At 48.5% G+C, this 23,271-nt stretch overlaps 2 protein-coding genes across 2 annotated transcripts in view; one reads left to right on the top strand and one right to left on the bottom strand.

The window, feature by feature from the left end:
• SLA (Src like adaptor) overlaps window positions 1-3,069 on the bottom strand; it is an 81,972-nt gene extending 78,903 nt beyond the window's left edge. Inside the window, exon 1 of the mRNA XM_046016743.1 lies at window positions 2,968-3,069. The gene's annotated coding sequence lies outside the window, so the exon portion shown is untranslated. The remainder of the gene's footprint in view (window positions 1-2,967) is intronic.
• TG (thyroglobulin) overlaps window positions 1-10,809 on the top strand; it is a 233,512-nt gene extending 222,703 nt beyond the window's left edge. Inside the window, exons 47-49 of the mRNA XM_046016730.1 lie at window positions 7,956-8,090; window positions 9,392-9,585; window positions 10,625-10,809. Coding sequence (XP_045872686.1) covers window positions 7,956-8,090; window positions 9,392-9,585; window positions 10,625-10,725 — 430 coding nt within the window. The 3' untranslated portion in view covers window positions 10,726-10,809. The remainder of the gene's footprint in view (window positions 1-7,955; window positions 8,091-9,391; window positions 9,586-10,624) is intronic.
• The last annotated feature ends 12,462 nt before the right edge of the window (window positions 10,810-23,271 follow it).

Here is a 23,271-nt window from a genome sequence, read left to right as displayed (position 1 = left end):
ATCACAGCTCACTGAGAACCAGGTGGGTTTCTTAACAGGATGTGGAATAGAAATCCTGTTATCCAGGGTGATGATCAGATGGTTCATCAGAAAAGTCAGTCAAGAAATGAAACTCACAAGAACTGAATAAGGTAGATATGTTAACCTTGAACATGTTATCTTTCTGTGTGCACTGAAACGTGCATTCATCTCTGAGTCTGTCTTTCCGACTCAGAGCCTAGAGTCGGAAAGTGCTCCCTTTGGGGCGGATGTGCTATGGTGAGTGCTGTGACGTGTGTAAGCCTGACAATTCACAGACCGGTACCCCTGGGGCAAATAATACATTACATGTTAATAAAAATAATTAATTTTTTAAACAAGAAAGAGAAAGTGCTCCCTTTGAGATTCTTGCAAAACCATGAACCATGATGAACCATGCATGGCCTATGATTCCCAGCTTTGATTTCTGGGAAAGCGTGCTATTTAATTAATTTAATTAAGTTCTATAATTACGGTGACAGATACAGCTGACATCAACAGGTTTGAGACAAACACAGCTGGCTCTTGGTAAACACATAACTTCCTGGTGGGAATGGATGCACCAGGCCAGGAGAATTCAGCCTTTCAGAGCAGTGGTCATTATGCTTTATGTGGGGAATACAATGTCCAGGTTATGGGGTACCTGGCCAGCTCAATCAGTAAAGCATGGACTCTTGATCTTGGGGTCATGAGTTTGAGCCTTGTGTTGGTTGTAGAATTTACTTAAAAAAAAAAAAAAATTAAAACAAAATGTTCAAGTTAATGCACCAGGTCCCCCGAGACTTCACCTGTGTGTACCACCCAACTTCGCTGGGCTTTCAGGACTGTGAAAATATGCAGGTATTTCATTTGGGGCTGAGGATGGAATTGTATCATTTAAAGTAAATCGGGGAGCTAAGTTTTTAAAGGGTTACATATTGAATCGTTTTGTAAAACAAAAGCCATTTGTAAAGCATATGATTGCGTCCTGATAATTCATAGGCAGAATCTGGACTTCCCCACGTTAGATCTGCCCAAAGAGAAGCACAGCCACAGCTTTCTATTTGTAAGTTAGTGAACACTGCCTCAACCCCTCAAAGAAAGAAAAAAAAAGAAAAAAAAAAGCCTGGGAAGCAGAAGGATTTCGATTCCTCCTTGTTCCTGATTTCCGTTGGAGGAAGTTATTTAGAGATGCCGGCTAGAGATAAGAAAGGGAGTATATTTGATGGGGGTGAGTTCAACAAACTTCCTCCTGCAGGGAGAACAACAGGGATAGAAATCTCTGGAACAACAGACCCTCACATCAGTCAGTCAGATGCTCTGGAGCAGGGAGCCTCTCCACAGCACAGGGGTCTTCAGCCCATGATCGGTGTAAGAACGACCTCTGCACTCGCTCTCTTCACCTTGAGGGGAGCCCCTCTCGGGTCATTGGGCTCCCTAATCAGCCCCAAAGGGCCGTGAACACGTGCGGGCAGCAGAGCTCCAGTCAGGAGCTTGTGCAATGACTCATCTCTGGAAAGTGGCTTGTGGCTGATCGGACTGCAGGCCTGGCCTCCCCACAGTGCGCACCAGTGGGACTGAAGACAATAAGGATGGCCTAGTGGGAAGGCTGGGGAGCATGATGTAAGCAGAACCAGCCCTTTTGTCTCTCCGGGACAAATGCAGCAACCCCTTGATTTCTCAATTCAAGCCTTCCTCCTCACACCGCTCCAGGAATGATTCTAGAAGAAACATAGCTTGCAGCTTGCTTGCTTAGAAGCTGCTCGTGTTCCCCCATCTCCTTGAAGATGTGACCTTCCATTCCTCTGACCTTGGTTCTCACACTTTCCACACAACCAGAGCCTGAAGGACCTTAGCGAGCAGCAGGCAGGGAAGTTGTTCCCAAACTTTTGGTTTACCTGGGCCTGGAAAAATGCCAATTTCACTTCTGGCGTGGTGCACTTCTCAGTACAATGGAGGGGACCACCCCAAGACTTGGGGCTTCTGCCGCTTGTTACAGCAGCATCCCGGCTCACAAGGCCCTTCCCCCCAACCCCTTCACTAAACCCCCACTTGTCTTTCCAGCACAAGTCAACCCGGAGAGGAATTCCTCTCTCTAACTTTCCATAAGCTCCTCTTAATGCCCTTGCCTGAGACAGGCGCCATCACACTCTCTCTCTCTTCTTGTGAGGTATTATAAACAATCTCAGCATTTGATATCTAGCTATCCTCCATCTCACAACATCTTTTAAAAATGTCAGCTTCTCGGCATTTCCTGTGAGACTGTGAGCCGTGCCAGATGGCTGACTTAGCCTCTTCTCTCCCCAGCCCCTGTTCAGACCACCACACACAGCAGGCAGGGAGCTAATGGGCCCCAGTGAGGTCTTGTTCTGACGTCCGGCGTTGTGCCCCCATAAACACACACACACACACACACACACACACACACAGAGTCATCCCCGAGACGTGGCCAGTCAGTCCCTCCCATACTCTGGCTCACGGTAGCATCTCCAACATCATCAGCAACCATCGCCCTTCCATGGATGGCGGTTTGTGAAGAGGGATTTCCATCCACTACCATCTGGGAGCGCCCAGCGATGTTATGCGGAAGGCTGAACAGATGATCAGAGTGTGCAGAGAGGAAAACCAAGGCTCAGAGAGTCAGCAGCGCTTTGGGGCTTGGAGCCCGGCTCCGGCAGCCTGGGCAGGGAGCTCTCCTCACCCCCACACCCACATGTGACCATGAGAGATCCCGACCTGGCCTGAGCCTGGGGCAAGTAACTATCAGCTGAGGGAAAGGCTGACCGGAGCATTCTCACCAAAGACAGTCAGTGACAAGTAAAAGCTAAGTACCACCAGCTTGACCACAGGCCCACGTGACTGCTGCGGGTGGGTGTTTGTGATCACACCTAGCACAGAGCACCCCAGATCGGTAAGTATGAACTGTCAGCCCCCACCATGGCCAATCAGCTAACGAACTTCTCTTCTTACCTTGTCTGTCCCTGGAGGGTTCTTCCTTGTCTCCTCCTGCTGCCACGGAATCCGAATGCCCTCTTCTCCCTCCAGAGAGTCCTGGGATTTAGAGCCAGGGCCCAGGGTCCTCTGATCCCAAATGCCCCTTTCCACGGCTCCCACTGGCTGCCCTTCCTCCAGATGTCTGCCTTAAACTGCTCGAAATAACTCCAGCATCCTGATAAAGATCAGCCCTGCTAAGGAAAAAACAAAGCAGAAGTCTTCATACACAACAGGCTCTTAAGTTAAACAGCTCTGATGAGCTGGAAGGCCAGGTCTTTTCCCAAAAGCAGTGCCCTGTGACCTGCTGGGGCCTCACACAGACCTTCTGGGGTCTCTGTGACAGCTGGAGGTGACCCGAGCCCATTCACAAGGGCCATCTTTCCCCAACTCCCAAGGCCCGTGGTATCACCTTGGTAGGTTGAAATTCTGTGGCAAGAATACTTACACCATGGAAATTGGCAAAAGGCAACTGTTTTTTGTTTGTTATTTTTTACTTACTTATTTATTTATTTGTTGATGGGGGAGTAGGTCAGAGGGAGAAGGAAAGAGAGAATCTCAAGCAGATTCCTTTCCCTGTGGAGAGCCCAACATGGGGCTCGATCTCACGACCCTGAGATCACGACCTGAGCTAAAATCAAGAGTCAAACTCTTAACTTACTGAGTCCCTCAGGTATGTTATGATGTTATTAACCAGCACACGCTTGGCACAGATCTTCTCAGGAACATGAGAAAAGCTAGAAGACTCTCCCAAGAAAGTGTTGATATACAGTGTCACTCTGTTTCACATATAACTCATGGTCCTCTGGAACCCTACAATGGAAGTCTCAGATTAAAGACTCTCATTCTTAAGTTTTCAGGCGTTTCTCACAGGTAAAGAGGAAAAAGGAATGAGTGTCTGAGCTAGAAACCGAGCATGAGATTTGAAATATTTTATTGCTCCCCTTCCCTGGCTATTTGGAAGCATGGTCCAGCCACCATGTTGCAGATATCTGAGAACACTGAGGTCCAGAAAGGTCATGCATCTTGTCCAAACCTTCACAGATACCAGGTGACTGAACTAGGGTTTGGACCGTGTTCACCATGCTACTTCTTTCTTTGGAAGAAATGGCAGACAAGGCCGCTGTAGTAGACAGAAATACGGCCCCTTGATATGTTGGTGTCCTGATCCCCAACGCCTGTGACTGTGGTACCTTACATGACAAAGGGACTGGACACATGTTAAGGCTCTCCAGATGGGAGATGATTCAGGATCATCCGTGGCGGCCCAGTGTAAGGACCCGAGTCCTTCAAAGCATCAGAGGGAAGGAGAGGAGTGTGTGGGAGATGGCGTGCTGGCTTTGAGGACAGAGGGAAGGAGTCATCAATGTTGGCTTCTAGGAGCTGGAAGTGACCTTCAGCTCATGACCAGGGAGAAAAAACAGAAACCTGGGTCCTCCACCTCAAGGAACCAAATTCTGTCACAACCCATGTGTAGGAGGCAGCTTCTCCCTCAGAGCCTCCAGAAGGAACAAAGTCTGCTGATACCTTGGGTTTAGCCCAGGAAAACCCACGCCTGCCCTTCGAACTCTGGAAACTGTGAGATAGTACGTGTGTGTTGATTTGAGCCATTTTGTGGTCATTTCTTAGGGCAGTGGTGGAAAACTCACGTGGCCACTTTCCCTGAAGGGCCTCTGAGAAGCTGACCACTTCCGTCCTCCCCACCGCAGGGGAGGGAGCAAGACCCGGTGGGGCAGCGGAGGGCACAGGCGTCCTCTATTGAGGTCGGGCTGCCCAGTTCCTCTGCAGCTCATACAGAGCAGGCAGCCCCTAAGGCTATGTGTGAGGCCAGGGGCTCTGCTGGCCTTGGAATCACAGACTCCGTGTAAGTCTGGCATCACCATTTCCCAGTGTGGGGCCTTGGTGAGAAAATGGCCTCTCTGAGCATACTTTCCTCCAGTGTAAACACTCTACAAATTACTCCAAGTATGTCTACTCTCAGGACCGTGGAGATAATGGGGTGAAGAGTGTACCCAAGGACTGATTTCTGTTGCCCTTACAACTTCTATTTTCCCGGCTTTTTTTTGCTCTGTATTCCTTTTCCCTCTGTGTCTTACAACATCACTGAGAAGCCAGGTCATTAGTACTTCTTACTGATCCCCAGCCCCTGCCCACAGGTAGACAGAGAGCAGGATTTGGGGTCTGGGGGACTCAGCTCCAGATCCTGGCTCTCCCATGTTGGAGGCATGTGGCAACATTTCTGAGCCTTGGGTCATCATCAGGGAAATACACAGATGATGTCATTTCTGTCCTTGGTGGGTCCCGAATGTGGGTGGTCCAAGGCCTACCCCGGTACCTGGCACAGCGCAGCTGCTCAGGAAATGGCAACTGGAAACAGGGACTGAGTGGAGCTGGCGACCAACAGGTCACCTTGGCCAGTGCAGGCTCTGGACTCTTGTCTGTGTTTGACCACAAATACTTTTGGAAGGAACTCAGCTTCTCAGAGATGAAGAGGTTTAAATGTTGATGCCACTGCTCTGTCCTCCTCCCCTTTGTGAGTTTAAACCTTTCCTAAATGGGTGCAGGGTGCCTAATGCTGGTTGCAAAGGGACACCACGTTGTATGATTGAAATTCTTAGCCCTGTTTACCTCACATGGTCTCCCGTCCATTCTACGACACCTTCCAGCGTGGAGCCGTGTTGACTCACAATGACCATGATCATAATACTATCTGGCGCTTGGAAATGCACTTGTCACTGGTTTGCACGTGCTCTGGTGGTTCAGCCTGACATTTAATGATGAGCGAACTAAGAGCTAAGTCAAGTGATTCACCCAGGGTTACACTGGCCCTAAGTGACTGAGCTGACTGAGCTGAGTGACTCAGTCCCAGGCTATTCCCTCTATGACCTGTTGACAGTCATATGCACCCCTGGCGATCATGTTTATGGTTGGTCCCAGGAGGAATTCCAGCCTCTGCACCCTTCAGAGGTCCAGCCAGCCTGAGCCCTTTCCCAGCACATGCGTGCAGTGGGTATCTCTGCCCATTATGGGCGAGAACCCCGTAGAGCCCCTGGCCTGAGAACCCTAGCCCCTGGCTGCTGTTAGCTTGATGACAGCTGCTTACACAGCAAGTAGAAGGATGGATGAGAAAAAATATTTCCCTTACCTTTCAAACAACCACTACATTGACCATCTTATTCTGGTCTTCACGATGACCCCTTAAAGCCAGCATTTAATTATGTAACTGCCCCAAAAATGATGAAGCAGGGAATTGGGGAGGTCACATAACTTGCCAGAGGTCACCAGCTTGGAAGTGGGGAGGCCTAAGACCTGAGAATGGGGCCCTGGGGTGGGTGCCTTCCATTAGATATCCGGCCCCTGGCCACACTCCTGATCCAACTCGCTGTTCGATTCACTGCATGCCTCTGGGAAGTCAGAAAACCTCTCTGGACTTTGTTTCCTTCATCTGTAGAATTAGAGTTGGCTCTTGAAATAAGTTGGGGCCAACTAGAAGGTTGGAGAGGTCAGTCTCCACACAAGACCATGCTCACTTCTGACACCATGTGCAATTGCAGGGGCTTCCCCAAACCACCCCCTGGGTTGATAATTCTCTAGGAAGACAGACCTCACTGAAAGCTGCTATATTCAAAGTTAAGGCGATACAGGGAAAGGACATGGATGGAGACCAGACAAAGGAAAAGTGGCATGGCGTAGAGCCCAGGAGGGTTCCAAGCACAGAGCCCCACAGTCCTCTCCCTATGTGGTCGGGTGGGTTACTCTGTTGCCACTGATATGTGACAGTGGACATGGGATGGTCCCAACCAGGGCATCTCACCCAAACTTGGCTGTCAGAGGCTTTATTAGAGCCCTGTTACTTAGATGCAGTTGACTGATTCATTGCCCATGGTTAGTTAGTCTCCATCTCCAGGTCCACTGGTACCATGTGGTCCTAAGTCACATGGTCTTTTGGCATGACCAGCCCCCCACCCTAAGGCTGTCAAGTACAACCACATATATGGAAAAATCCAGTGTGGGGAATCTCTGCCCTAAACAAAGGTATGACCACATGTGCAAAGGCCCAACTTCTCTTTGGGAAAAGTCAAATTCTTTGTTCTACACAGTGATGTCCCTTCGAGCTTTCCCACTCTGACGTTCCTAGCATTCACCCCATTGGCCCCGGGTTCCCCTGGCCTGGTCTCCGCAGTGCCAGCTCCGGCCCTGTCCACTCCAACCACTCATCTGGCCTCCGCACCCTTATTCCTGCCTGCCTGCTGCTGCTTCTTATTCATTTCACTCATAGTGTCTATGAACTGACTAACAATCTTGTGCCGGGTGCCGGACTAGGGGTGGCTAGGTGGATGAATGTCTTCCTTGAACTGGTGTGAGAGTGTAAGTCCTATGAACAAGGGCTGACGCAGAGAAGGGCTTGCAACACAGGCTCTTTTGAACAGACAAACGTTCTCTTGATGCCGCAAGTATCATGGTTAGACCGGTCAAAAGAGCATCCTCTTGGGAAGTTGCTTACAGGCATTGTTTGTGGAGAGGTAAGTCCTCAGCTGTGGGTGCCCTTCAACCAGCAGATGTCATCAGTGTGCTCCAAGGGGGCATTGGATTAAAGGCCAAACCCGGGGCGCCTGGGTGGCTCAGTGGATTAAGCCGCTGCCTTCGGCTCAGGTCATGATCTCAAGGTCCTGGGATCGAGCCCCACATCGGGCTCTCTGCTCTGCAGGAAGCCTGCTTCCTCCTCTCTCTCTGCCTGCCTCTCTGCCTACTTGTGATCTCTCTGTCAAATAAATAAAAAAAAAAAAAAAAAAAAAGGCCAAACCCAAATCTCAACTAAACAAACTAAGTACTAAGCCAGAATCTTAAATATAAAGACAGAAAAGTCCTCATTTGGGGAGGAATATTGGGTTTTAGCTCTTTGGCTTTTCCAGTAGTTTATTATTCCTTTAACTTTTGCTTCTTCTTGTTTCTGCGTGTTTCCTCAGCCTGGACTTGCTGGCAGATGTTCAGTATGTCTTCGGACTTCCCTTCTACCCTGCCTACGAGGGGCAGTTCACTCTGGAGGAGAAAAGCCTGTCACTGAAAATCATGCAGTTCTTTTCAAACTTCATCCGATCAGGGTGAGTGGACCACATGGACCCTCTAGGGCCATCATGCCTGCCTCCCTCTCTAACCCCCCCTAGATGTTGTGGTTCCCTGCTAGTGGTCTCCTTGTCTCAGTCCCCCTCTTCTAGCCCAAACTACCTCTGTGTAGGTTCATCTGGTGCAGGGAAGCTTCCACCCACACACTGCCATATTCAGCCACCTTCGCTGGCTTTAGGTCAGGGTTTCTGAACCTCAGCACTGCTGATGTGGGGGCAGGTAAGTCTTGGTGGTGAGGACATCCTGTGCAGCCCGGGCTGCTTAACAGCTTCTTTGCTCTCCACCCACTAGATGCCAGTAGCAACTCACCCCAGCTTGAGAACAAACTATCAGATGGTGCCAGATGCCCCTGGGAGGCACAAGCTCCCCAAGTTGAGAACCATGGTCTTAGGTGACCAAATTCAGTTAAGATGTTCAAGACCCTTCCTTATCTACCCTAGCATCCCTGCATACCTCTATTCTAGCCCAAGTGGCATAGTCACTGTCCCCACTTCCAAGCATGGCTCCCCCTTTACCTCTTTGCCAGACATCATCCATAACCTACTGACAGTCAGAAACCCAAAACCCAACCATAATTAAAAGCAGGGCAAAGCAGAACTTTATCTAGTTCATTGTAGGAGTTGAGTGGAAAGACTTTTCTTTTAATTCAGATTTAGATTTAGAAAATGTTTCGCTGGGGAAGTGACATGGAAGCTGGGCCTTGAAGGACAACAGGATATTCAGACACAAGGTGCCAGACAGTAGAACGAGCCTAGGAGAGGAGAAGATAAGCAAAGTCACCTCAGGTGGAAGGGATGAGAAACACAGCTTATTTGGCGAATGTCGGAAGGTCAGGTGGGGCTGGGAGGAAGGGCTGGTGGCAGGGCTGGAGAGGCACCTGAGTGTGAGAAGGAATGGCCTCACCTTCATGGGGAGGATGGCTTACAGGGGGTAGACAAGTTGGCCTGGTTCGGGGCCCACCCTCCTGCCCAGGCCTTGGACAAATGGAGGCACTCCAGGAACTGGCTGTGGTGTCCAGATAGAAGGGCACCAGGATGGAAGGGGACATGGTGACCTTGTGTGAATTCCAGAAATGGGCCTTTCCACTTTTAATCATTTATAAAGTGGCAGATCAGAACACAGCTGCAGAAATCGGATCAGGCAGGTCCAAACCCTGCTTTGACACCTAAAGATGCGGGACTTGGTCCTTGGACACCAAGTGCAAGTGGAAAGGGATCCCAAGTGGTAAAAGGAAAGCGCGGTTTCCCTCATGGATGTTTCTTTCTTGTCATTTTCCCAGAAATCCAAACTACCCGCATGAGTTCTCAAGGAAAGCCCCAGAGTTTGCCGCGCCCTGGCCTGACTTCATCCCACGGGCAGGCGGGGAGAACTACAAGGAGTTCAGCGTCCTGCTCCCCAATCGACAGGGCCTCAAAAGCTCTGACTGCTCCTTCTGGTCCAAGTACATCCAGTCTCTGAAGGCGGCAGCGGCAGGTGGGGAAGCCAGAGCAGACAGGGGCTGGGCAGAGGGCGGGCGGGTAATTCATCCGCAGCATCTACTGAGCTCACTGTGCGCAGACCCAAGTTGAGTGCTTGGAGCCACTGAGTCATGGAGTGCCATCAACACAGCCCGTCTCCATGAGGAGCTCCCCGTCTGGGGGGCCTCCTGTTCTGATGGGGGAATTTTTAGAGAGATTAAGCCTCAGAGCCAGGACACCAGGGGTCTGGAGGTGGGATTTCTAGCTGGGGAGAAGTAGGTATTATTACCTCTTATCTCTGAAGTGCACTTCCTGATGAGCAGGTATTAAGGAGATAAACCGAATCATAATGAGGGAACTGGGAATACAGAATGAATGCAATGCCGTTAAGAAACTTCCAGGTGGTGGGTAATAGGGAGGGCACGTATTGCATGGAGCACTGGGTGTGGTGCAAAAACAATGAATACTGTTACGCTGAAAAGAAATAAAAAAAAAAGTGGAAAAAAACAAACAAACAATGAATACTGTTACACTGAAAAGAAATTTTAAAAAAGTGAAAAAAAAAAAAAGAAAAGAAACTTCCAGGAGAGTGGGGGGAGTGAGTAACATAGCCCAGCAAATGGCCCTCAGCTGTCCCCACCCTGCGATGGAAGTCTGCACCCAGGCCAGTGGGAGCCAGTGGAAGGAGGGTCTGAGAAGGCTTCCCGGGGAGGTGGATGGTGGGGCTGAAGGTTTTCAGAATGGCATGATTTTTTTGTGCTGCTAAACATGAGAAGGCAACATTCAACAAGAAAATGACCTTTTCCACCATGTTTTGGATCCTCAATGCTGCATTTTTAGTCTCCAAGGCCAAGGGGATCTCTGTTGAAGCCAAATCTTACTGTACTCTTAGCATGACCCAAGAGCCTGGTGATGAATCTGGGACCCGATCCCTGGAAATGCCCCTCCATTGAACATTTGTAGGGAAGGCCCATCAGAGGCTGGGGTCTCTTAGGGCCAAGGCAGAAGAGACAAGGGAGGAGTCCTGATCTGAATGGACCACCCTTCTATTTCAGATGAAGCCAAGCAGGAGCTGTCAGCAGAGAGTGAAGAGGTGGATGGGCTGGTTACCTCTGGGCTGACAGGAGAGCCAGGATCCAAGAGCTACACCAAGTGACCATCTTCTAAGACCCTCCTGCCAAGCCTGCCATCCCCATCTCTGGCTGCTACCCAAGGCATCTTATTCTCTAAAATAGCCACTAACTTTCAATAAAGTGTCTATATGCCGTGAAGCATTGGTAACTCAGATTTGTTAATTCATGACAGTCCTGGGGAGACACCAAACTATGTTTTAGTGATCTTCCTAAGGCTTAAATCCCAGGCTGCCATTTCCTTCCAGCCAATATTTGTGGAGCATTCTGTGTACTCCAGGCCCTCTGCTGATTGCAAGGGAGGCAGAGACCCTGCCCTGTAGATGGAGAAAAAGGCAGGTGAACAGCTGTGAACAACAACACAAGAAATACGGGTGCATTGAGGGCAGGCCACAGAGTGATACAATCTCACCTGTGTGTTAGAAAGGATTTTCAAGTGAAGGTTCCAGAATGGAGGTGAGAGACCAACTAGGCTGGTCCAATACTGTAAGTAAGAGATAACGAGGTCTGAATCCAGGTAGTGAGGGTAGAGGTGGGGAAGGCAGAGATCTGAGAACTCTTTAGGAAGCAGAATTGATAGGACTTGATTGAATGTGAGAGGCTTGGGGCAAGGAGATAGAATTATTATCCTAGCTAAGGTTGCTTTGAGTTCCCAGATCAGCAACAGATTTGATCATTTACCTCTCTAAGGGACATAGTCATAAAGTAGAGTCTAAGACTGTCTCTCTTTTAATCACACACACACACATGCACACAAATAGAAAGAGAGAGAATTGACCCAAAGTAAAAGCAGATAGAGCTGGTTAATGGCCTCCATGTCATTTATAAAGTATGTCAGAAGATATGTTGACACACAATACCTCATTTGAGCATAGACAAAATTCAGTAGTTGTTCATATGTTGGGAACACCACCCCCATTTTGAAGAAGTAGAAGGTGAGTCTCAGAAAGGCTTGTGACATGCCTAAATTCATACAAGGGAGAGGTGGAGAATCAGAGTTCTACTCAGGTCTTCTGATTTCTCTATTTCCCTGCACTTCCTGGTCTTCCTTGGTCTACAGCTAAACTCTATGTCATGCAGAACCTACTGAAACTATTGAAATTTCAGGTAAACTCTCATCTGCTGAGAAGATCAATTAGGATAGTTCAGTGTAAGTAGCAAACACCCAACTACGGTGCCTTAACTGAAGTGTACTCTAGAGGCGGATGGTCCTAGGATTGGTCTTCCTCTTTGCTGTCTTCATACATGGATGATGCCTCATTTCACTGACACAATATGGTTGCCACTGTTCCAGACATCACATTTGCTCCTGATGGCATCTGCACTGGAAGCTCGCAAGGTGTGGTGTAGAGGGCCTTTCCTTTAAGCATCTCTTTCTTTTCTTGGAAAAATTTCTTTCCCAGAAATTCCCAGCAAGATTCCCTTTACACTTCATTGGCCATAATGGTGTTGTGTCCCTATTTTTAGACCAGTCACTCACAAAAGGGAATGGGCTTACCATGATCCAATTAGACAAACATGGCTTGCTCCTTAGAGGATATTCTGTAGACATACTGCTGTCCTAACAAAGCTGGGGTACAGTTAGCAGCAATAAATGGAGAGATACTTACAGGGTAGAAGCATAGGGTTTCCTCATCCACCAACACCTTACTCGGGGCTTTGAAATAAGATCGGGGCCAGGAGTTCACAGTAGTGGAATGACTTGGAGTAATTCCTTCAGCCCAGTAGTTCCTAGCCTTGGCCAACAGCTAGAACCATCAGAGTCCTTTTACAAGATCCCGTACCAATGCCACATCCCAGATCAGTTAGATTGGAATCCTGGAGGGGATGGGTGGGGAGCAGGCGTCAGGGAATTCCAATGCACAGATAAGAATGGACCCCACTCTTAACTTCTCTGATCTTTATTTTACTTCATTGTAGAATGGATTCCATTAAGTTTACTGGGTGAGCAATGCTTCACAAGGGGTATGCTGGAAGCAATTTTATTTCAGTCTAGTATCCATTTCAGGTAGGCAGAATAATGTCCCTCCCCAAAAATGATAGCCCAATTCCTAGAAACTGTGAATGACTAAGGCTATACTCTAAGGGGTTATTAGGTCAAGGATGGAGTTAAGGTTGTCAATCAGCTAACCTTAAGATAGGGAATATATCTGTGATTATCCACTCAGGTCCAATGAACAACAATGTAATAACAATTACCAGGTAGGTCTTCAAAAGTAAAGGAGGGAAGCAGGAGAGGAGACCAGAGAGATGTCAGTGTGAGAGGAGTTGGCCCAAAATTGCCAGTGCTAGAGATGGAGGAAGGGATTGCGTGGCCTCTAGAAGCTGAAAAAAGCAAAGAAATGCCCTCTCCCCTTTAACCTCTAAAAAGGAATGAAGCCTGCTGACCCCTTGATTTTAGCCCACTGAGCTTTACGTTGGATTTCTGATCCACAGAACTGTGAGATAATAAATTTCTATTGTTTTAAGCCCATAAATTCATGATGATTTCTTCCCACATTGATAGAAAACTAAAATATTGTTGTCTCTATTCAGAGGTATAGTTTACCCTGCCTTGGGACCAAACCTCAGGCATCACTCATTGTTTTCCTGATCATAAAAATTCTACTCCAGACCAATATCGAAATGCCAAATCCACCACCATTAGTCCTGGACATGGGTCACTTATGTTCTTTAATGTGGTTGGAGTGGGGGATGGTCTAATGTTGGTGGAACCAGATTGGGCCACCCCCTTTGTTGGCCCTGCACTACAGTCTAGTACCGGATGCCACCTGCTCTCAGTCTTTGAAAACTGAGCTAAAAAACACCCCATTTTAACATCCTGTTGTAATAATAATGCCTACTTTGCAAATCCGCCCTGCAGATTAAGGGCACTAATGTATATAAACAGAAAACAGTGAAGTAGTGTTCACAAGCCCTTATAGTTAACAGTCCATTCAAGGCATCCCACTACAAGCCAGTCCACAAGAAAGCTATAGATGGCAGATTGATAAGGGATCCAAAGGCCAGGCTGTCTGAGCCTCTGCCTGGAACAGCTCGCAGAAAAGAGTGACCAAAGAGACAACACACTGTAGTTAGATGGTTTGAGCTGAAGGGGGCCTGAGCCAATATCTTTTTTTTTTTTAAGATTTTATTTATTTATTTGACAGACAGAGATCTCAAGTAGGTGGAGAAGCAGGCAGAGAGAGAGAGGAGGAAGCAGGCTTTCCGCTGAGCAGAGAGCCCGATGCGGGGCTCAATCCCAGGACCCTGAGATCATGGCCTGAGCCAAAGGCAGAGGCTTAACCCACTGAGCCACCCAGGTGCTCCCGGAGCCCATATCTTGATGAAGAAGTGACAGCCAGAGAGAAGGCTCCCAGAGTTAGCCCCTGTCTGGGCTTGTTTCAGAAAGGCAGCCCCACACTCCCACTCTAGGACTTCCTCCTACATCAGAGATTCATCTGGAAGTCCTTGTCCGTGCCCAGATGGGATGGGCCAGCAGGATGGGTGCCAAAGCAGCCATAAGACATCACAAACTCTTTTCCCCTTGGCCAAGATCGGGAAGGCCACAGGACACGCAGTGCCAAGGCCAGGGTCACTGAGAAGTCAGGAGGTGACTAGGGCAGCATCTCACCCTGGGAACACAAATGATCTTAAAGATTAGCTAACAGGAATCAAGAAAGGAAGTGAAGAAATTCACCATAAGTCCAGTCATTCATCTGAATCAGCTTCCTCTTGAACTGGAAGCAGACCTGAAAGACAGGAGAAGGAGGTCAGTGACTTTCTCAAAGGGAAGTTGTAACAACAGCCTGCAAGGTCCTCTGCCTCCCAAGGCCCTGCACAGAGGCAGCTGAGTGGCCAGAGCCCCTGGAGCTGAGAAGACAAGAACAACTCCTCCCAGACCATCCAAGACCCTCAGGCAGTGGTTCCAAAACAGAAGTCAACACATGAAATTCAGAGTCTCCTATTTTTAGAATCAGAGATTCCATTTTTTTTTTTCCAGAATGAATAGGTCTAGGGCAGGGTTCATGAATCTGTGTTTTCAAATATACAACACCTGTACACAAGCAAATACCTCCCATGGCCCCCACCTGCCATTATCTCCTCTGAAGCAGCCCCTTCTTTTCAGAGTTCCCCTCTCTGTCTGGTCACCTGAATGACTCAGGACAGTGTGACTTCACCTGTTTTCTGTGATTTATCCACTTGATGCCAGACCTTGATTCCCTGAAGAGTCCAGTGAGGGTTTTACCCACTTAATCCCCCCTCAGGCATTCTACACATGTCTCCAAAAGCAGGATGACAGTATAATTCTTATTTTCTCTTTTGGTTACTTTTGTAATTCTTTGTTTGTTTGTTTTTGTTTTTGTTTTTTGAGAGGGTTGGTGGGGGGAGGACCAAAGGGAGATGGAGACAGAGAATCTAAAGCAGGCTCCATGCCTACTACAGAGCTGGACACGGGGCTCAGTCTCACAACCCTGAGATCATGACCTGAGCCAAAATCAAGAGTCAGAGGATTGACTGACCGAACCACACAGGTGCCCTTCCTTCAGTGATTCTTACTGTATTTTCCTTATTCCATCAATGTCCCAATAGTCCCTAGCCGGCAACTTAAATGATGAGCCTGTTGGCATCCTTTAACCTCCCCTTTTCCTTTTTGTTTCTACCGTCCTGGTTTGTGGTTTCCTTTGTCCTGCCACATCATCTAAATCTTCCATGCTTTGTTCAGTAGGGTAATTCAGACCCTTGAAAACCTGCTAACTTCATTTGCCATATTAAGAGTTTATTTATGTATCACAGGCAAGCCCTGTGCTAGCATCACACTCCCTATTCTTTTTTTTTTTTTAAGATTATTTATTTATTTATTTGATAGAGAGAGATCACAAGTAGATAGAGAGGCAGGCAGAGAGAGAGAGAGAGGGAAGCAGGCTCCCTGCCGAGCAGAGAGCCCGATGTGGGACTCGATCCCAGGACCCTGAGATCATGACCTGAGCCGAAGGCAGCGGCTTAACCCACTGAGCCACCCAGGCGCCCCACACACTCCCTATTCTTTTAGTTAATGATGTAACCCCAGGCCATTTCCACAGTCTTGCATTTAGACTCAAGATCAAATAGATTTCCTTTTATGATACTTTACTAGTTGCTTAAGGTCATGTTATGTTTTAGGTGATTTCTGTTTAGACCACAATATTATGGTGAAGTTTCTTGCTGCATCTAGCAATTATAAATGCTAGATATAAATATATATAAATATATTTATATATATAAATATATATATATAAATATATATATATATAAATAAATAAATGCTATAAATCCCTTCCTTCTTATCCTCTTTCCCCTTGAACTGTATGCAAGCCCCCTGTCTTCAAGGAATGTGTGTGCTCTTATACCACACTTAGTGAATCTCAGCCAGGTTTGGAAATCAAGCCTTAAGGTTTTGAGATAGAGGGAAGTACTTGGTTTATGGAATCAAACAGAAGTATGAGTTCTGACTCAGCCACTCACCAACTGAATGACCCAGAATAAGCCCCTTCACCAATCAGGGCATTAGCTTCAGCTGGAAAATCTGGACAACTCATCACTCTCCTAGTGTTGCTGGGAGGTTCCTGTGGGGCAAGAGAAATGAACGCCTTGCATTATTAGAAATTGGTGAGCAATAATTAGATGTTTTCTTTGCCAATATAGGTTTAATCCAGCTCATTCTTCACTTTGTGCCAGACCCTCAGCTCGGTGCTGCAGTACAAAGATGAGTAATTCCACTCAGACAAGTATGCAGCTGGTCACAGTACAGTGGCATATAAGCAGTGGCTGGGGTAGACCAGATGTTTCGGGAGCTGGAAGAGGAGCACCTAAGTCAAGCCAGGGAAAGTTCTCTAGAAGGTGACCCCAAGTGGAGTACAAAGGACAGACAAAGCTAAGTAGGACATAGAAAGCTTAGGGGTGTGGGGATAGTGTCCTAGGCATCTCCCCTGTATGAGCAATCTTACAGGAGCCTGAGGGTATGACAACATCTGGAAAGCCTCCACATGTTCCAGAGCTGCCTTGGTCATGCCCAGGCCGCCCTCACTTGTTGGGGGGGAGGGGGAAGCCCCAGGTCCCTTCTGATTTCCCTGTCCTTCCAGGACTCCTGAGGTCCTGCCCATACTCCTCTCTTTCAATGGACCTGCAACCACCCAACCAGTTGCTCAGCTTTCTGTCCCTAGAGCAAGACTTCCCAGTCTACTGCTGTGCTCTGGGCCCCCTGTCCCAATTGTGCCCATGGAGGACAAACATTCTGGGCCTTTCCCATGATGGAAAGTGAGTGACTGCCACAGTAAGGAAATAGACAACGGAGCTAACCATCAAACTTGGGCCCACAACCAGCAGGAATCTCTCCTGAAGTGCCGGCTGGCCTGGGGCATGGTCTGCATTATAAGGGGAGAAGGGACCCAGTGCCTACCTAAGGCCTTTGTTGGTCCTTTCTACAGTGACCTTGGGGTCCCCTCATCCTCATTTTCCCTTCTTATTTAAATGGAGGCTCATTAGGTCTTCTCTGCCTCTGAATGAGACTTGCCACCTTCCTCCCCTGCCCTCACCCAGCTGTCATGAACATCCTTGAGTCCAGGTGTGTGCCAGGCCATAGGTGAGGGAAAGAAGAGGCACTCTGGTCCCCTTCGTGAGGAGATGACATTTGTGTGTATCTGGTTGATCAGCTGGAGCCAGCTATGGAAGAACTGGAGGGAGCAGGATTCTGGGTAGAAGACATAGCACACAAGGATAAATAAGGAGAAATTGCCCCCTGCCCCCCGTGATACGTCACAGGCAGAGGAAGACCTGGGAGGCCCAGACCTGTTCCATGAAGTGGCAAGTCCATGTGACCTCACACACCAGTGCAGGTGTCTGGACCCACATGGTCGCAGAACAAGATGACATAGTGTGGAAATGCCAGAGCTCAGTCTCAGTTTCCAAAACCATCATCCCTTACTCCTTCCAGTGCCCCCCCTAAATGTGGTCCTTGGCCTTTCTGAAACTTAGTTTGTTTACCTGTCAAGTAGGAGACAGCTCCCCATTACAGAGCTGCTGTGGGCTATAATAAAATCATGGATGGACCTGGAGGTATCGCTGGTCTTTCTGTGTGGCTGGTAGAAAGGACTTGGGCTGGGAGCTGGCAGAACCCACACCTGCCTCTGAACCTAGACTGGCCAGTGTTATGTCCTAGAGCAAGTTACTTCACATCTCTGAGTTAGTGATAAAATGACTCTCAACACCTGTCCAGGGTGCTGTGAGGAATAAATAAATAAACATCCATCCATGGCACAGAAAAGCATCTGGCACATTATCACTCTTCAACAGGTTAATGGTCATTATTAAGAGCAATATTAGTACTGGAGGTGAATTTTTCTTGGGATGCAGCACTTTTTACTTAGATGTTTCTGGCTCTCTGTCATGGCCCTTCTCACTTTGCTCAACAGCCCATATTAAGCACCTAATTTCTTCCCAGTTCTCTACAAGACTGCAGACTGAAGTCTACGGCTCATTACCCTTTGGGGATGAGCTATAAATACACCAAGTCATTAAAAAGAGGAAGGAGTGCACCTGGACAACCAAGAACATGTAAATTCGGCCAGAGGAGACTTCTAGAGCCCCTCCCTCACCCCGTCATTGTGATCCCCCCACTCTAGCTTCTGCAGAAGACCTCTGGGCATCCAGATCAGGGCCCTCAGTTCAACCAGCTCCCCCACTCCAGCTATCTTGGGAAACCCCCCAGGGACCCTCACCCCCTGGGGGAAGAGGGAAGTGACCTCGGTGGCTTGGTCCCCAAAGGTGTTCAGTTCCCCTCTGTGGACTAGAGATGTCCTGAGTCTCAAAGTTGGAGGGGCAGAAGGGAAAGAGGTGCATGTCTTGACTTTGCAGTGAATGAGTTGGATGACCTTGGGCAATTTCTCAAACCCCGGACCCCCAGTCGTCTCATCTGTGTAGTGGGGTGACCTTGAACATTAAAGAAGACACAGGAAGTGTAGCTGATACAGTAGACATGCAGCAAAAGTGGTTTCTCTTTCTCTTCCTCCTCTTTCTCTTCCTTCTTAGTGGCATTATTTCCAGTATGGATCCCAAGTTCTTAACAAAGGTCTAGGCACACAGCACACGTTCAAGGAATTTTTTTTTCTTTTTTTTTTTTAAAGAAGGAAGGAAAACTCAGATTCTGGATTCTCTCTGAATTAGCAACACTGTTTTTGTCGTGAGACAGAATTCTCTGTGGAATGTGCTAGATATCATGGTCCTGTAAAGACATCACTACTCTGTTAACTGCCCGAAATCTATGGATAGGTAGTTACGTGACAAGAGAGAGTTGGCAGCTAAGATTAAGGTCAGGACCTTAATATAGGAAGATTTCTGGAGTATTTCCCCGGGGGCCCAATCTAATCACATGGTCCCTTAAAAGCAGAGAACCTTCTCTGGAGAGAGGTTGAAGAGATGTGGCTGAAGGGAAGGGCACAGAGATTTTAAGCAGAAGGATTCATCATGCTGTTGCTGCCTCTGAGTTGTGGGGGGTCGGCTTACAAGGACCAGACAGAAGCTTCTAGGAGCTTAGGGTGTCCCCCAGCTGACAGCCAGCAAGGAACTGGGACCTGACCCACAGAAACTGTGATAGAATACATTTGTATTGTCTTCAGCCAACTCATTATGTCAGTAATAGACAACCAATGCTCAGAACCTCCAGATGATGAAGTCTGAAACACCAAGCCCCTTGGCTGATATACACATTTACCAAGCATCCTGGCGGTGTACCCAGTGCTACCATTGTGGGGTCAACGGAGTGCCAGGCACCAGTGGTTAGTGGCTCGTGGTTGCACGTCCCTCTTTTCCCCAAGTGTCCCACCGCCCTTCAAGATCTCTTATTGTATGGCTACCCAGGCCCACGGCCCATTAGGCCTTGGACCCTAGGTTGCCAAAGAGGCACACTAGGCAATTAAAAATAAAACACTGTAGCTGGGGAAATTCCATTGAGATTCAATGTATCCTCTGCAACAGGAATCTAATAATATTCCAAACAAAGTCAAGATTTTTCCCTCGATTCCCCTATGCCCCATGTTTTCACTGTGTCCTGCATTCCTTCCCACTGATGGCATCTTCTCACAAGTGTGTAACGTGCCACATCTCTCTGGTGGTCATGGGAGGAGTGGTGGGTTTTAGCGAGCAGGTGGAGAAAACTGTGCTGGAGGGAGAGCTTGTTGCTTCTTCCGTCTGGATCTCTGCTACCTCAAGTAGGTCATGCCCACGCCCTGGGGTGAAAATCCACACCACGACATAACAGCTGCCGCTCCCCTTCCTCACCCGGGTCAAAGATTTAAGGGCATGATGGTTTAGACAGAGACATAGTCAAGTCAGTCAGCCGGGGCAGTGACTTCCTCTTTAAAGATCTCCGGGGTGTCTGGGTGTGAAGGGAGCCCAAATGAACGTTTCCTTCTGAGTTCATCTCCAGTTTTCATATTAGGTATCTGTCCCCATTGAAGAATCCTTGCTACCCCCCTCTTAGTGAGGGGCAAGTGAAATTGGCAGAATTTATGTGAGTGTCCAGGTGTTCAGAACTGTCTGGAAGGAGACTGTGCCGTGAGACACAAGGGCAGGGAAGGTTCTTCATCATGTACGACAGTAACCGATAACCCTGACAGAGGCCAACCATGTCAGCTACTCTCTTCTCACACAAAATAAGGGGTGAAAAATCCCTTCCACCCAAATCCAGAGACCTGAGAATTCCTGCCCAAGGCCACAGCCTATCATAGGGATCTGGACTTAGAAGTCTGATGCAGGAGCCCAGCCACAGGTGTCCTGCCAGGCTGTCTCTGTGCCATCTCAGGAAGGGGAGAGTGGCAAACTGGCTCCTTGAACGGTGGGTCAATGTTGAACCACACAGGGGCAGTGGGGAGCTGCCGTCAGGCAGAGGGCCCATCGTGAGGCAAAGTTAGGGGTCCGTGTGCCAGGGGCGGTAGCAAATGTTCAAGACTGATCCTGAAAATCCCCTCCAGGGGCACCTGGGTGGCTCAGTGGGTTAAATCCTCTGCCTTCGACTCAGGTCATGATCCCAGGGTCCTGGGATCGAGCCCCGCATCGGGCTCTCTGCTCAGCAGGGAGTCTGTTTCCTCCTCTCTCTCTCTGCCTGCCTCTCTGCCTACTTGTGAACTCTCTGTCAAATAAATAAATAAAATCTTTAAAAGAAAAAGAAAGTCCCCTGCAAATCCCAGTTGGTAGAGTTATGGTGAGGGCGCTCTCGGGAGGGGAGTGGCAGGAGGTGAGCAGGCTGGGCAGGGGGTGAGGCTGGGCATTCTAGCCTTCAGGAGGGCAGAAGCTTCAGACCCAAAATACCGCCGCATGTGTCCAGGCCCAGCCAGCTGCCCCTTTTGCAAGCCTAGCCCTTCTTGGCTATCTGGGCACATTCCCATGGACGAGTGCAGAAGAGATGGGCTCCCTGGACAGAGGACAAGGGACAATGCGTCAGTGACTTCACTGGCCACAGAGCCGCCCAGCCAGACAGCAGATGACATCATAACCACAGCCAGAGTCTGGCCTGCCAGGTGACATCACGAGCCCTAAATAGCTCCAGCATTTGCTGGCAGGGAGTGAGTAGGATCACGTGGGCCTTCCCCGCCAGCCACTGCGCTTCTTCTGGAATCCCTCTGAGGTTTCTTCCCCAGCTGCTTCTTGGATCCGCTGGATACTTACAACTGATTACAAAGGCATGAAAATCAGACCAGCATAAAGGAGAGAAATGAAGTCACAGCCCAAACCCCAATACCCAGAGTCCCTTGTAACATTTGTGGTATATCCTTCCACTTCGTGTTTTTAGAAACAGACTCCTGTATCATATGTACACATGAATGACAAAGGCCCGTATACTATATACTACCTTGTAGCTGACTTTTTTCTAAACGTTTTGACAGGATGTGGACCCTTAGTGCATCATTAGTTATTCTAAGTAATTTTTTTTAAAGATTTTTGTTTATTTGAGAGAGAGAGACAGAGTGCAAGCATGAATGGTGGGGAAGGGCAGAGGGAAAGGGACAAGCAGACTCCCTGCTGAGCTGAGCAGGGAGCCCAGTGTGGGGCTCGATCCCAGGACGCTGAGATCATGACCCCGAACCGAAGGCAGATGCTTCACCGACTGAGCCATGGAAGCCCCCGCATTCTAAGTAATTTTCAATCCTGGCATATTACACCAGTACTGAATCTCATGTGAGTACTAGTAGTAATATTACTCCAGCACTGTATGTTGCATTGTTGGAGGGACGTCAGTCTCTGATATCTTGAGTAAATATCACGTACAGTCAAAATCTCCAATGACGTCCATGAGGGAGGGTTGTGGTATAGACGGTGCCTTAGTTAGTTGGAAGGTCAGCATTTTCTTTGATGTGGAAGCAAGTCTCTATTTCTTGTGGTGATCCCAAAGAAGAAGTAGATGGCTTCCATGTGTGGATCCTTTTTTTTACCATTTCTGTATGTTCAACATACCTTTATGCTCTACTGCATGGAGTTAAATATTTGGAAGCTCATGCAGCTGCGATGCCATTTCACCGTATTCTACTTTGCTGGACAATCCCTCAGCGCCATTTTGACCACTTCACAGAGTACCAAGATGCAGTGAGAGTCCCAAACAGCCCCAACACAGGGACCCAAATCATCAGAACCACAGGCCTGTGGAGTGTCAGAACTGGAAGGGACATTTGGAATCATCCTGTGTCGATCTGCCATTTTCTGGGTGGAAGCTGAGGGTTGGATAGAGGGAGGAAGCGCCAAGCCGTCAACTGTGGCTGGGTCACATGTCACCAGGGCCTCCCAGCAGGGCTGAGGGGAACCCAGAGATGGAGTAAATGGCTTCACCAAGTAGTTTGGCCCATGCTCTGTCAGCGGTGATGTGGGTTGCAGACTTCCGCTCCCGACTCTTTGATTTACTACTGTCACGTCATAAGTGTTCACCGTGCACAGATATTATGTGTAACTTGTCTGATCCTCACAAGTCTGGAGAGGCGGCCAGAGCGCGGATCGTCCCCTACGTTTCACAGGATGACTCAGGCTTGGAAAAGATAAATGGTCACAAAGCCGGTCCCCAGGGGTCTCCAGTGAATCTCTTGTCTGGCCGCTGGCTCCAGGGCATTCCTCATCGTGGTATCCTTCCCCTGAACAACAGTGCTATGCCAGGTTTCATGAGACCATGGGGAAAGGGAACCAGTTCTCTAGAAGCGCTCAGGACAGAACCTACTAGAAGCCATGGTGGGATTAGAACAGAGAACTCCTCACTCCAGGCCAGAGTTCTAGTGAGCCTTGCAGGTCCAGAGAGAGAATTTCCATCTGCGGAGGCCGCTTTCAGTTCCTGGTTTGGGACAGACAGAGGTAAGTTCCCACTCCTTCTCTGTGCCCAGTAGGACCCAAGCCAGTGCTGTTGTCCAGGACCCCAAGTCCTCTGCCAGACATAGCAGGCTTGTCCCTGCCTGCTCAACCCTCTTCTCTCCCCTTGACTATAGACCCCTAACCCCATTGCCGGGCACTATTTGTGAGAGTCACAGTTTTCCTCCTCAATTCCTTGTCCAGGTTTTAAAGGTGCAGAATTTCTTCCAGTA

Source organism: Meles meles, chromosome 1 (assembly GCF_922984935.1).
Source record: "Meles meles chromosome 1, mMelMel3.1 paternal haplotype, whole genome shotgun sequence".
Taxonomy (NCBI): Eukaryota; Metazoa; Chordata; class Mammalia; order Carnivora; family Mustelidae; genus Meles; species Meles meles.
This window is presented reverse-complemented; position numbering and strand designations above follow the sequence as displayed.